At 38.6% G+C, this 14,957-nt stretch overlaps 1 protein-coding gene across 1 annotated transcript; it reads left to right on the top strand.

Annotated features, from left to right (window-relative positions):
• Positions 1–2,668: 2,668 nt before the first annotated feature.
• LOC311587795 (taste receptor type 2 member 113-like) lies at positions 2,669–3,589 on the top strand (the record flags this gene model as incomplete). The annotated part of the gene is made up of 1 exon (XM_084764994.1): positions 2,669–3,589. The coding sequence occupies one exon, from the start codon at positions 2,669–2,671 to the stop codon at positions 3,587–3,589; it is 921 nt and encodes a 306-aa protein (XP_084621120.1).
• Positions 3,590–14,957: the final 11,368 nt, after the last annotated feature.

The raw sequence follows: 14,957 nt of genomic DNA, 5'->3' as shown, positions 1-14,957 counted from the left end.
CGGAGCTCAGTGTAGGGGCTGGGGGCTGAAAAGGAAGGATTTCATGAGGAAATATAGAATATTGTTATGGCGAGACCTAGGGTTGGGGTGTGCAATAAGAAGATTAAATGTGGAGGGGAAGGTAAGGGGGCAACAAAGGAAAGAACACAAGAAAGGGACAGCTAAAACTCAGGGCCATTTGAAGGGTCATATAGGAACTTTCTTAGGTTATATATTAAATTTACCTATTAGTTTTTAAATAGATTCATATAAAATATGTAATAAATATATGATAAATGTGTAGTCAACAAATATATAATAATATAATGAAGGTATTTTATATATTAATGAACGAAACCTAAGTGGAATCTACAAATATCAGAGAGAAAAAGCCCTAACTGGAGATCTCTTGCGGCCAAAGGAAACTCATAGAAACCCCCAACCAACTCAGTAGTCATTGCCTCTGAATTCAAGGCCATGTGTTGGCTTACTATCTCAGGATCTGATTTGTTATTTTGTTGTCTAGATGTAATTTGTGTTAATCATCCCCATTGCTCTTCTCAGCTTCTGTAGAAGATTCTTTGCCTAGAAGTTCCTTTTAAAATAGAACCTGAAGCCTTTGGAAGACGGAGTGACAGGAACTGTGCTGGGCTCCTCAGCATGAGCGTGGCTATTGATGAGTAGTCTATCCTGACTCTTCCCAGGAATCCATGAAACTCCCTGTGCAGTCTTCTTTCCACAGAGCCCTACCCAGGGTAGTTTGCATGTCTCCTTGTCTTTCCTGAGCTCATCATTGCTGTCTGACAGGAGCAAAACATCGTATGGACTTGCCTTCCTCTTGGTGAGTTTGCATTTTTATTTGTTTTATAGTATCCCTGGAATTTTTCCTATATTTTTCTATTAAACCAAAGTCTAAATATTTGTGAAAATTTAAGTAGTACATTAGATTCATGTACTTAGCTCAAATTGTTGCAAGAGACTGGAGGTAGTCAGCCTCCCACTCCACACCACTACTGCCACACTATGTCTTTCTAAACCACCTTTGATATTTACAGTGTTTTTTCCTGCTGTCTCAAATGTTGCTGAGTTTGTTTCTTTTCTTTTTGTTCACTTTTTTGCCTACTAAAAAGGAAATATCCTGTGATCCTGCTCACTGCCCATATTGTCTAGGCACCAAACTGCCCTGCCTACCTTGGCTTTTGTAATGATGACCACAAAATGGATGTTGGGGGTGAGGGTTTATAAATAAAACCTGCAAGTCCTTCATACTAATGAAAGGATTTGTCTTACTTGGAAAGAAAAAAAAGCAGATACTGAACCAGATTCTTGTAGATTAACTGATTTACAACATTGGCTGCTTTAAAGGAGGACAAAGAATCTTACACCTAGTTTCACATGGAAAGAACACAAAAGTCAATGTTACTGAATTTAATACTTTAGTGTGTACCTGAGGGAACTGTCTAAACAATATTTAATATCAAAACACTAAACCTGAGCTCAGTGCTCAGTAAAATAGCAAGCTGAATTTTTACACTAGAAAAAGGAGAATTTTGCATCAATTAATGTGTATTTGTGTGTTTGTATGGGCATACATGCATTTATATGAGTAAGGTGATCAATAATTATTTTTCTCAGTATTAAGCACTTCAGACGTCTTGATTTCAGCAGATTATTAGATAGCCATTTATACTTTAGTATTTGAATAACGTGCACATGTCTTCATGCAGACCCAGTTTGAAGAGTCTAATGAACCTTTGTGCTTAAGAATTTCTACACACCAGTGCAGGTATTTATTGCTTTTTATATTAATTAGAACACTATGTTGTTTAATACTCATTTATCCAGATAAAATATTTTGAAAAATACATAAAAATTCTTTTTGTATGTTGGCATACAAAAATCACAGGTGTTTCCTTCAGCATCAACTAAAGAATATTCTAGAATACTTCAAGCTAGTTAGTGTTTAGATAAGTGTCTTTGTAGGTCTGTGAGTCTAAGATTTTCATAGGAAATCATATGAGTCATCAAGAAATCTTGACAGCTTAAGATGGCAAAGGGAGGGATGGGGGGGACTACCTCTGACACAAACTCTGCTGCCAGTGATTTGATTACCGCTCCTTGGCAGAGAGGTACTGTGGGAAAACAGAGGAAGGATGCAGGCTATCCAGATGAGACTTCATAGGCTGTGGTCAGAGGGTGGGGGAGGAGGAACCCACTTGTCAGAGGTGTAGAACAGGGGAATGAGAGGGAAGGAGGATGGAAGTGGCAATGGGAATGTAAGAGCTAGGGGAGACATGGTCAGAGGAGGGATAGCAAGTTACCAAGAAGAGACTCCATATCCTAAGAGTATATATAGGGGGAGGAGGTCTCCCTCAATCACAGACATAGGGGAGGGGAGAAGGGGGGAAGTGGGAGGGAGGGAAGAATGGGAGGAAACAGGGGAAGGGCTAACAATCGAGATGTAATACGAATAAATTAATAAAAAAAGAGCTAGGGGAGAACAATGGGAATGTAATGTGAATAAATTATAATAGAAAAAAAATCTTGACAGTTGCTTGTGTGATAATCGCCTCTGCAAGGTTTTAATAGGAGTGCACTACATATTTTGAAGAAGCATTGCATTTTAGAGAAATATATTAACAAATCTTTATCAGTAATATCAGAAATTTGGACATTGTTTTTACAGAGAATGGTTGCTGTTCTGCAGCTCACATTTGCCATGATTTTCAGTGTGGAATTCATAATGGGAACCTTAGGAAATGGATTCATTGCTCTGATGACCTGCATAGACTGGGTCCAAAGAAGAAAAATCTCTTTAGTGGATCAAATCCTCACTGCTCTGGCAATTTCCAGAATCACTCTAATTTTGTTGGTATTCCTAGATTGTTGGGTATCTGTGCTTTACCCAGCATTACACAGGACAGAAAAAATGTTAAGAACTTATTTTATCTCCTGGACTGTGATCAATCATTGTAACCTTTGGCTTACTGCAAGCCTGAGCACCCTTTATTTCTTCAAGATAGCCAACTTTTCTAACATTATTTTTCTTTACCTAAAGTATAGAGTTAGAAAAGTGGTCTTGGTGACCTTGTTAGTGTCTCTATTTCTCTTGTTCTTAAATATTGTGATTATAAAAATGTACTCCGATATGTGTATAGATACTATTTATAGAAATGATTCTCAGATTTTCAGACTGTATAATCATGCACAAATTTGCACACTTCTTTCATTTACCAACCCTATGTTTACATTGATACCTTTTGTTATGTCCCTGGCAACTTTTCTCTTGCTTATCTTCTCCCTGTGGAGACATCTGAAGAACATGCAGCAGAGTGCCAAAAGGTGTAAAGATATCAGCAACACAGCACACATCAGAGCCTTACAAACCATCGTTGTTTCTATACTCTTATACACTGTTTTTTTTCTATCATTTTTCGTAAAAGTTTGGAATACTGTGTCACCAGAGAATTACCTGATCCTGTTGTCTGTCTGGGCTCTGGGCAATGCTGTTCTTTCTGCTCACCCTTTTGTCCTGATTTTTGGAAACAGTAGGCTGAGAAGGACTTCTGTTTCAGTTATGTTATGGCTCAGGTACAGGTTCAAAATATAGAAGTGTGGGGTCCATAGACCATCAAAGGAAACTCAGGAGAAGATAAATTCTCACATATATACATTCATATATTTTAAATATTTTTCTGTAAGTACTTGTGAATAAAACAATAGAAAAATCTGGAAAGAGCATTGTGTGACTATTGTTATAAACCTAGGTAGCGAAGGCTATCAGTTAACACCACTTAAATACAGATTTCTGTAGTCAGGTCATATGCTCTACAAATCCAGAGCTAAGATTCACAATTAAAAGCAAACATGAGGCATTTGTCGTTTTGGGTCTAGGTCAACCTCACTCAGTATATTTCTGTTCCATGCATTAAGTTGAAAGTTCCATGATATAGTAGCCACAGAAGCCAGGAAAATAGAAAGGGAAGATCGAGGAAGGGCAAAGAAGGAGCTCTGGACCAGACATAGGACAATGATGTTATGGAGTGAAGAAGAAGAAGAAAAGCAATGGAAGATCTTTTAACGTAATGGGTGAGCAAAAAGAGAGATAAATAACACTCAGGATGTTTGAAAAACCCATAGAGAAACACGATTTTATAACTTCACACACACACACACACACACACACACACACACACACACACACGTAATAGAATTGTATCACATAGGGTGATCATACTAAACCAAGGGACTTAATCTATCTAACAGAAACTTTAGTGCCAGACATGAGAAACCTCTCTTCAAGTTGTTGGCCAGGGGCCTCCAAGAGACTCCTCAAAAAAAAATGGTATTTTCATTGCCTTTGCTTATCTCCTGGAACTTTGAGTAAGGATGTATTGATGAAGACACCACACACTTTAGATAATGGATTTGGAGGAAGCAAGCTTGAGTTGTCTTGAAAGCCTCCACTCTTGGGCTTAACATCAGAATGTGCTACAGGGAGAAAAGTACTCAATAGTCCTTCCCAGATTTAAAGCCTATGAGTCACAACAATGATTGCCTTAGGAAGATATCCTTAACGGTGTAATACCAATGCTTATATCTGAAGAGTAACCAATTGCTCTTTAATTGAACATAAGGTCTGCTAAATAGGAAGGAACTAAATACCTATCTCTGTAAAGTGAGCCAACAACCTGTGGCTGGAGAGGTCATAGCCCTAAAAGGAAAGCCCTCCATTGCCACTCTTAAAGTACTCTAGTTTCTACCTGTTTTTAAGTACTTAGATCCACAGATGAATGTGCTTTTCACCCCCTCATCAAAGAAATTTCATTGGCAGCAGATAGAGATTACTAGAGAGGTCGACAACTGAACAAAGTACAGTGACTAGGTGAACTTCACTTAGCTAGCTCCAATAGATGCATCTACAGTGCAACTCCTTACCTAACACTCAGAGAACATCACAGAAGAGGTAGTAAAAAGATTATAAAAGCATGATGGCCAGGAGGCTTCCTCCCTAGGTAGTGTCTTCTGAGTGTGACAGGAAAGCTGCACCCATGAAATTTAACAATATGGACCTCCATAATGGCAGCACCAGTTGGCATCAGTATAGATGAGGGAAAGCTCATATGGCTGCACTCCTAGATGAAAATCTACAGGCCTCTGATGGTGCTGAGATGTGGGGGATTCAGTTTCTCTCGGGGTATTTTTCCTAACTGACTATCCAAGCTCCAGTGTTTATGTGTACACACACAGACACACACACATACACACATACAAACACACACACACACACACACACACACACACACACACACACACACGAGGAAGTCATACATTTGGGAGAGTGGTGGAGGATACTGTGGAATATGTAGAAATAATGTAAAGTACTCACATATGAAATTCTCCAAAAAAGGGAAAAAATTGCAGAAAAGAGAGTCCTACTCACAATAACAAAAATGCTAATTTTTCCAGGTATTACTCTTTCAGAAATACTAAAATGAGAAACTTACAGTATGTAAAATATTACTGTTTGTGAAGCGATGAGAAACATCATTAGTAAAAAGAAGCCTTAGAGTAAGCTCCACCCTCTTATTCAAGGAGCTATTGGAAATGGATGGTTGCTGGAGGAAGAAGAGTCAGTTGTCTTCAGAGATGTGGTCCCTGAGAGCCTGCCCATGCTCTAGTGGATTGTCCACCCAGAAGCGTATACAGCAGCACTAGTGGAGTCAATAGGTTTACAAAAACAAAACAAAACAAAACAAAGCAGGACTTTGAGAGGAAAAAATGATGTAAGGATGGGGACAATTGGATGGGATGGATGGCAGGGTGGATTTATCCAAACATAACTAGGTATGTGCATCAATTGCTCAAAGAATAAAAAGACATGTACATACAGTTTAATATATTCAGTATGTTGAAATGTCAGATAAGAAATGAATTACAGGATTAAAAGCAAGTTGGGCCTCAATATTATCATTGATAACAGTACAGTAAATTGAAAAAGTCTTTTAAATTTTTAAAAAATATATGCGTATTTTCTACAATACATGATATAAAATATGATATTTTCCAGCTGCTTACTTTATGCATAAAATTTTAATTTACCTTTAAAAATACTTAAATATGTTTACAATTTTGGTTCTTTCTTTTTCCACCCCACCCCCACCCCCCCTGAACCCCTTCTATATTTCATGGTGCTAGACATTCAACTCTGAGGCTCACACAAATGTGAGGGAAGGGTCATTAGCCAGAAGAGTTTCCATTCCAAAATGCTATTTTAATGTGTGTGTCTGTGTGTGTCTGTGTGTGTGTGTCTGTGTGTGTGTGTGTGTGTGTGTGTGTGTGTGTGTGTGTGTGTTTCAGGAACCTTCATAAATTGGTGATTGTTTAAACTTTTATGCCAGCACAGAGTCATATTTTAGTAGGGTAGAAAGTAATCAGGTTTAGAACAGGCACCGAAGTTGGCTAGGGATGTGGATCTACCACTGCAGTTTTGCTAAATGGGCATGGCCTCCAACTGTCTCCTAAATATCTCTATTTATACGTACATGTTAGATTTTTCTGTCCTCCTCAATCAGAGAAGCTTTGCTGCAGGCAGGGGTTAATCCAGAGATTCACAACTACTCGGTGTTCTAAGAACAAATGGCTACTGAAGATGTGGTCCTTTACATAGGACCTTATATCATTCCCCTCAAATCAGGAAAAAATGTGACAAGAAGTGATAGAAGAAATCTTAGAGCTGCAGGGCGGGAAAGAGTGTTATAAACCAACATGGCATTATTCTTGCCACCATTAACTCACTGTCACAGTGGCTCTCTGGATGGCTCCTGTCCAAGGCGAGGCCCGTCGAGATTCCCTGAGGGGCACTGTAAACCTCTCCTGTCCCTGAGGCGCTAGATACAGCAAATCAAAGTTGTAGGAACCAGGCCCAACTGGGCTGCCTGCCTATCTTGCTGTTTCATGTCCTGTTTCTAGCAGCTTCCATGTCTGTGTTTATCTGGGTTGGCTAGTATTGTTTACTGCTCTGAGAACGCGCCCCTCCCTTCCTCGAGACTTTTCCTCCTGTGTGCAATCACCTCTTGAGGGATTTCACCTGGGAGGAGGATTCCTGTTTTGCTGCCTATAAGGCTCTTTGGAACACTGGGAGGAATAATAAACTGCTGCTGTGGCTGCTGCTGTGGCTGCTGCTGTGGCTGCTGCTGTGGCTGCTGCTGTGGCTGCTGCTCTCTTAGCACGAAGGACCCGCTGTGTTAGTGTGTGTGTGTGTGTGTGTGTGTGTGTGTGTGTGTGTGTGTGTTAAATCCGCAGTCCCTCGCCCTCGACTCGGTACCCCGGTGGCTCAGGCGCCACAAAAGTTTGCTGTGGGGAGAGTGAGTCCTTTTCCTCAGTGGCAGTCTGATGGAACATTGCTGTGGTTAACTAAACATCCCAACTATAGTCCTGCAGACCAAGGTGATTAAAGACAACAAGGCTCAAAAAGCAAAAGACATGAAGAAGGAGAGGAATTTTAAAAGAAGGGATTAAGCAAGAGATGGGAGGAGTCAAAGAAGAATACAGATGAGGAAAAATTATCACCCATATCAAGCATATAAAGTTACGTTTATACATAGGCTGTTATCATTGCTCTTACAGCAGTAATAAAGTGTGAGAAAATAAAATGTTTCATAGATAGTTGAAAAACTATAAACATGTTAAGCACAAGAAGCCAATTAGTAAACAGAGGAAAACATGACCATGCACTCAGTGTTCAGTCCTGTTATACTTCAGTAACTTAGAGTCATGTGATGTTTTAAAGATGAAGAATGTTTGTTTGTGGCCTGTTTTATCCAACAAATTGCCCACACACTTCTAGTTTTGCATTCATCATAGATGTTCTTTTTAAGGGTGATTATTTATCCATTGAAAAATATATAGATGCCTGCTGGTTAGCTTTAGTTGTCAACTTGACATAATCCAGAATTATCTAACACAGCCTCATTTGGGCATTTGCCTTGATCAGATTGTCCCGTAGGCATGTCCTGCAGCACATTATTTTTCTTGAATAGTTTCTGGAGGAAGGCCTAGCCTAGTGTGGGCTATACCATCCATGGGCAGGTCAGCCTGTGCTATGTAAAGAAGGCAGCTGAACTTGAGCCTGAGATCAAGCTAGTAAACAACATCCCCTCATTGTTTCTGCTTCAGTCAGAAGTCTTCTCTGCCTTAACTTCCCTCAGTGATGGACGGTTACCTGTAAGCGTAAGCCAAACAAACCTTTTCCTCTCCAAGTTGCTTTGAGCTCTATGTTTCTCACAACAGGAAATGCAAGCTAGAACATAGCATAGCATATTTTCTGTTTGTTTTTTTTTTTTGGTTAGTGATAATTTAATAAAAAATACATGCTATGAAATAAGAAGTGGACAGTTGTAATCTGAGACTACCCAAAAAGTATATTTTAATATTTATACAGGAAGTGATGAGTATATGTTATAGCCCTTAGTAGTCACATATTGTTCATGTAAAAACAATAAAGTTATCTGATGATAAAAGATCAATCTAATGATTGGTAGTAATGCTGAAATAGAGCTAGATCCCACAGTAGGGAATTCCTCTAAAAATTCAGATGAAATAAACAAAGGTGATTGGTTCAAGGCACACATATCTAGAGATTAGAAAATGTGTAGAATATGAAGTTTGAGTTCCAGTACTAAATGTTTTCAATTTCCTGACACATTTAATAGCTGGTAAGTATGATATACATTTTTCATTTGTTTGCAGAATGGGGACCAGATGACTTACTAAATTAATGTTAAATCATGTTAAATGTTATTTAACTAAATTAATATTAAATTAAATTTTCCAGTGAAATGCTAGTAGTAACTATAATTATTAATAAATGAAATGTATTGCCTAGGATATTTAAAGTTAAATAGTAAATAAAAATAATAAATTGCTACAATAATATAGCCATGGCTACATTTAAAATAAGGTGCCAAATACCATGTGACATTTTAACAATGCACTGAAAACTAAATTCAGGTTCAGAAAAGCTTGAAACATTTCACAGACTCTGCTCAAAGTTTGGCTCTGATTCTCAGCATCTACTTTGATCTCTTGCTGGGTGTCGTTTTTCAGAGGACATCTATGGTAGGCTCCCATTTTGTTCCCTCTCTCCAAGCACTTTCAGTGTCTATTGTATTTGTCCTTCTGAATGAGAATTAAGCACCCTCCCCACGGGCCTTCTTGTTATAAAGCTTCTTTTGGTCTGTGAATTGTAGTGTGATTATCCTGTATTATATGGATAATATCTTCTTATAAGTGAGTAAAAACGTGTGTATTTCTGTGTCTGGGCAACCTCATTCAGGATGATCTTAGTCTTATGGAAGAGTTAGAGGATTGAAGGAACCAGAGGGGACAGGAGCTCGACAAAGAGACCAAAGGAGCCAAGCCCAGGTTGGAGAGAGGACTGTTGGACCAATCAAGGACCATGCACGGCGAGGACCTAGGCCCCCTGCTCAGATGCAGTCTATAGACAGCTCAGTCTCCATGTGGGTCCCATAATATGGGGAGCAGGGTCTATTTCTGACATGCCATCTGCTGCCCATTCATTACTTACTTCCTTCTGGTGGGGGCAGCCTTGCCAGGTAACAGAGGAAAAGGATGCAATCAGTCCAGATGAGACTTGATAGGCTGGGGTCAGATGGTAGGGGAAGAGAGCATCCCTTCATGAGGACTAGGAGAAGTGGGGAAGAGGGAGGGAGGGTGGTACAAGGAGGAGATGAGGGAGAGGGCTACAATCTGGATGTAAAGTCAATAAAGTAAGAAAATTATAAAAGGAAAACATATGCAGAGTACTATGCAACGGGAAATAACAGAAGACTATATGAGAGATTAAACAAGTGCTCTGTTCATCTAAGCTTGTGTCTGTAAATAAATTACACTTGTACTAAAGCCAAAGCAAACAACAAAAAAACATTTCACAAGCTAAAATCAAGTAGAATTAGTAATTACAGGGAGAATGAAAATAGCATCATTAACAAGTACAGTTTAATTACTTAATTAAAAACAAGGAAATCTTGAAATTTGAAGGCAAATGGATAGAACTAGAAATAATCATTCTGAGTGAGGTAACCCAGACCCAGAAAGACACACATGGTGCACATTAGCCCAACACAGATGTCCTCTGAGAGACTTCAACCAGGGTGGCATCAGGACAGATACTGTGACATGCAGCCAGATTCTGGTAGAAGAGCTGTGAATTGTATGGAAGAGTTGGGAGTGTAAAGACAGGGGAACATGGCGGGGGTGGGGGGCGGGTAGTTGTCAGGAGCTACATAAGGAAACTAGCAAGGCTGGTGGATCTGGGCCCAAAGGGAGCTTGTGCAAACTGATGCACCTACCAAGGACATTGCAAGCACAGGACTTAAACCCCTGTTCAAATGTAGCCAATGGACAGCTCATTCTCCATATGGGGAGGGGGTAGGGGTAGACTGCCCTTGACAAGAACTCTGGTGCCCTCGATTTGATCACTGCCCCTTAGCGGGGAGCCCCCTTGGGAACACAGAAGAATTGGATGCAGGGTATGGAGGTGATACTTGATAGGCTGCAGCCAGGTGGTGGGGGAGGAGGACCCCACCTGTCAGAGGTCTAGGGGAGAGGAATAGAGCAGAAAAGGGAGGGAAGGTGGCAACACGAAGATAAGAGCAAGCAGATTACAATTGGATATAATGTGAATTAATAACAACAACAACAACAATAATAATTTTTAAAGAATAGTCATTCTTTTTTGTCCTCCAGTAGCATCCATAGCACCTGCTAGCACTATGAAAGCTAGCCAGTAAGAATGAATTTTATATGCTGGGCGTGGTGTCGCACACCTTTAATCCCAGGAATCGGGAGGCAGAGGCAGGCAGATCGCTGTGAGTTCAAAGCCAGCCTGGTCTACAATGATAGTCTAGGACAGCCAAGGCTACACAGAGAAACCCTGTCTCAAAAAACAAAAACAAAAAAAATGAATATTGTAGCTGAATATCAGCTTGATATTTTCATGTTCCACAACTCAAGTGTGCGGTGCATTTAATAATAGGGGTTTACCATGAGTTCTGTAGGATAACAAAAAGACAGAAGCCTATAATATTGAGGGAGGGGTCATTTTGGGGCCTCATTTGTCAACAACTCCAAAAAGCGCCAGCCCATTCCTGGTACTGGACTTTTTATTTATTATCTTGTGGTGTCTAGTACTGGCATTATAGTCTCATTTTAGAATGATTCTAGGCCAGTAGTTCCTACCCTGCCTAATGCTGCAACCCTTTAGTACAATACAATTCCTCATGTTGTAATGATGCCCAAAAATAAAATTATTTTCATTTCTAATTCAAAACTGTAATTTTGCTACTGTATGAATTTTAATATAAATGCCTATTTTCCAATGGTCTTAAGGGATCCCTAACTCAAAGGTAAGGACTCACTGCTTTAGACCCTCTATTTTATGTGTGCATCTGCACATTTAGGGACAATTCTACACTAGTAGGTTTCCATATGACTTTCTCACAATGTATTTATTATTAATTAATGCTCCCTGTGTTACCTTTTATTCCACTGCCCTCTTCCTCACCATTTAACCCCATGTGTTACCCTATTTCTAATCCTATATACCAGCGCATTCTGTCTCCTCCCTTGAAGCCACAGCCTCATGAGTTTTTATTAATTCTGGAAACATTAAGATCTGTTGGGGGTGCTTAAAAGAAAATGTGTGTATGTGAAATAAATATTGAAAGAGGAAACTATAAAACATCTGTGACAAATTAATTTGTATACAGAGTAACTAGTGCTCACGTGTATGTCTGTAATATTTGTCCATTGAAGATGCTGAGGTCCTGATATTTTAAAAGACTTACTGGGCATCATGTACAACAATTAGCCACTAGCAGAAAGAGATGTTCTTTGGTCTACATGAAACATTGTTAGGAAAACTATGCATGGAGACACACATGGGATCCTTAGAAAAATATAACGGAATATGCAACTTGAGTACAGAGTTTGTGTGTTTTTTCTTTCTATTGTTTAAAGTTTAATTTTTATATAGTAATAAGCTATTTTTTGTTAGTTTAGTGGATCAGAAGTAAGCTGACTTATCAAACTCTGGCATAGACTTTGTGTTTTAAACGCATTCTTTGTCTTTTGAAGATAAAAGCTCATATCATCTGCATCTAAGTTAATGACTGCTATGTCTTCCTGCCAATTACTTATTTTTCTTGGGAGGTGTTGATTTATATAGTGAATGTTTGAATGTTCAAAATGCTAAGTAATTGTGGTGTAAGAAGGCATTGCTCTTTGTAATTGAGAACATGCTAGTGCTTCACCAGAAAACAATACTAACTCTAGCTTTGGGATAAAGTTTTTAAAATAACCTCTATAGCAAATCTTTCTTGTCTTTTCTATTAAAATATACTAAAAAGTATTTAGTATATACTGTTATTTCTGAGAAAGTTTTACACGAATTCTCTGCTGAAAAAGTAAAAATAATGATACAAGCCAATATGGAATGCTAATTGCTACATTTACCTTGATGCTGACAAACATTTTGTTTACTGTTTATCATTAACCTAAGGTCTTACACTAAGATGCCTATATTATTTTAAGATAATGTCCCACTGAAGTAACACTTTCTGTATTAATTATATTAAGTTTTGTTTTGATTTGAGGCAGGGTCTGTCCAAGTGGCCTTGGTTGGCATAGGAGTAGCTGTCCAGCCAGCCTTGAACTTTAGTTACCTCTTATCTCTGTTTTTCCAGTTTCAGGATATAGTTATATGCTATCCCACTTATCAGGTATAGGAGGCATTTCAAAATTCTTGATTTTTTTTTGAGCAAAAAAACATTTATATTTGTATGTCTTATGTAGGAATAATACTGCTCTATTAATAGTAAACCAAGGTAAGAAGCTTTGAAATTTTAGGTTAGCAATACCAAATCTTAAAAGAGAAAACATGCCAGACATAAGAATACAAACCCCATCTTCAAAGCAAATACATCAGAGCATGCTTCATGTTGTTGGGAAAATAATTATCATTGGATGAATTTGTATAAAAATGTTTATATACATTTATAAAAAATGCTCTCCAGCAGCATTTTCTGTGCAAAACGTTTTAAGAATTTGTGTTTTTCAGTTTGTGTGGGAGTTGTCATTGTTGTTGATAATGAAGATGTTATTTTCATTTACATTTTACTGATAATTGTACTGAAGTACAAGGAAGTTGTAAGCTGTAAAAGAGTTAATATCACAGCTGAATGAAACCAAGTACCTGGGTTTCCATCTTCGTAGTGTGACTCAAACAGCCATCTCTAAAACCAATTATATTATAAAAAATGGAAAAAGTAAAGCCCATAACTTTAAACTGTATTTTAATACACATTAAAATAGATATCTTAAAAATAACATCATCAACGCAAATTACATAAAAACTGAGTATTTATCTATGAAGCTTTAATTCCACAGTAACAAACACATGCTCTTTAGAGAAATATTTGGAAAACTGTTGGAACTGGAGAATTGAATCAGCGGTAAAGAGCACTTGTTCTTGGAAATGATCCAGTTTTGTTTCCTAGCACCCACATGAAGACCCACATCCTCCTCAGGCACTGGGCACAAATGTGGTACATAGGCATACATGCAGGAAAAACACTCATGCAGAAATTAATAAACTAAAATTTACAAAGAGTTTTAAACAGAAATATTTAGAAAATTATTGATTATATGAATGCAATGATATCTAAATATTAATTATACTCAAGAGAATAATTATATAAATATCTAACTATGTTATTTATGTCTGTATATATATGCATATATATTTAAAATGATAATGGGCCAAATGTTTTGAAGTACAACAAATGGCTACTTTAAAGATACATCGTATCCTTAAAAATAGTCTTCAACTTTTGAGACTAAAGGACAGTGATTGTTCTATGAAAGACACATGATAGATGTGAGTACATGTGTGAACATACGCAAGCGTGAGTACATGTGTGAACATACGCAAGCGTGAGTACATGTGTGAACATACGCAAGCATGTGCACAAGAAAAATTATGTGTAGATGTTTCATCAGTTATCAGACTTTATGAACCATTTGCCTTTCTTGTGTCCACTACAAGGGTATTGACAATTTGATTAGGATATTTTGGGATTCTTTTAAACATACATATGGCAAATAGCAATGAATCCATGTTGGGTGAGGTGGAACTTGCCTTTAATCCCAGAATTCAGGGAAGCAGATGCAGATAGATCTCTGTGAGTTCTAGACCAGCATGGTGTACAAAGAGAATTTAGGACAGCCAAGACTACACACTGAAACCCTGTCTCGGGCGGGGGGCGGGGGTAAGGGGAGGGCAGGGGGAGAAACAAAAACAAAACAAAAAATAACAATGAATACATATTGGTAATAATTCTACACATATGTATATATACACATTACATGTGTGTGTGTGTATGTGTGTATGTGTGTTTATCCAAGATTGAGCACATGATTTTCAAACTCCTTGCATACTCTGTGTGCTGTCTGGCCACAACCTATCAGGTCTCATCAGGATAGCCTGCATCCCCTTCTTCTGTGTGTTTGCAAGGCCTTCCTGCCAAGGGGCAGTGATCAAATCCTGTGCCCCAAAGTGCGTGTCAGAGGTTCAGCTGCAGTTCCCTTCCCACAACTGGGAGGATCATCTGTCCATTGGCTACATCTGAGCAGGGGGTCTAGGTTCTCTGCGTGCATTGTCTTTGGTTGGTGCATCAGTTTGTGCAGGCCCCTCCCCGTATCCATACCCACCCACCTTGATTGTCTCTCTGTGGCACTCCTGACCCATCCTGGTCCTTCCATCCCCCAACTCTTCCCTACAACTCTCAGCAATGAGTCCTGCTTTGAGTCCCAGTATCTGTCCAGATTCACCACTAGGTGAAGTCTTCAGAAGACACTTATGTTAAGCTAATATCCACTAAAAGTGAGTATACACA

Source organism: Acomys minous (genome assembly GCF_964271855.1).
Source record: "Acomys minous genome assembly, chromosome: 17".
NCBI lineage: Eukaryota > Metazoa > Chordata > Mammalia > Rodentia > Muridae > Acomys > Acomys minous.
This window is presented reverse-complemented; position numbering and strand designations above follow the sequence as displayed.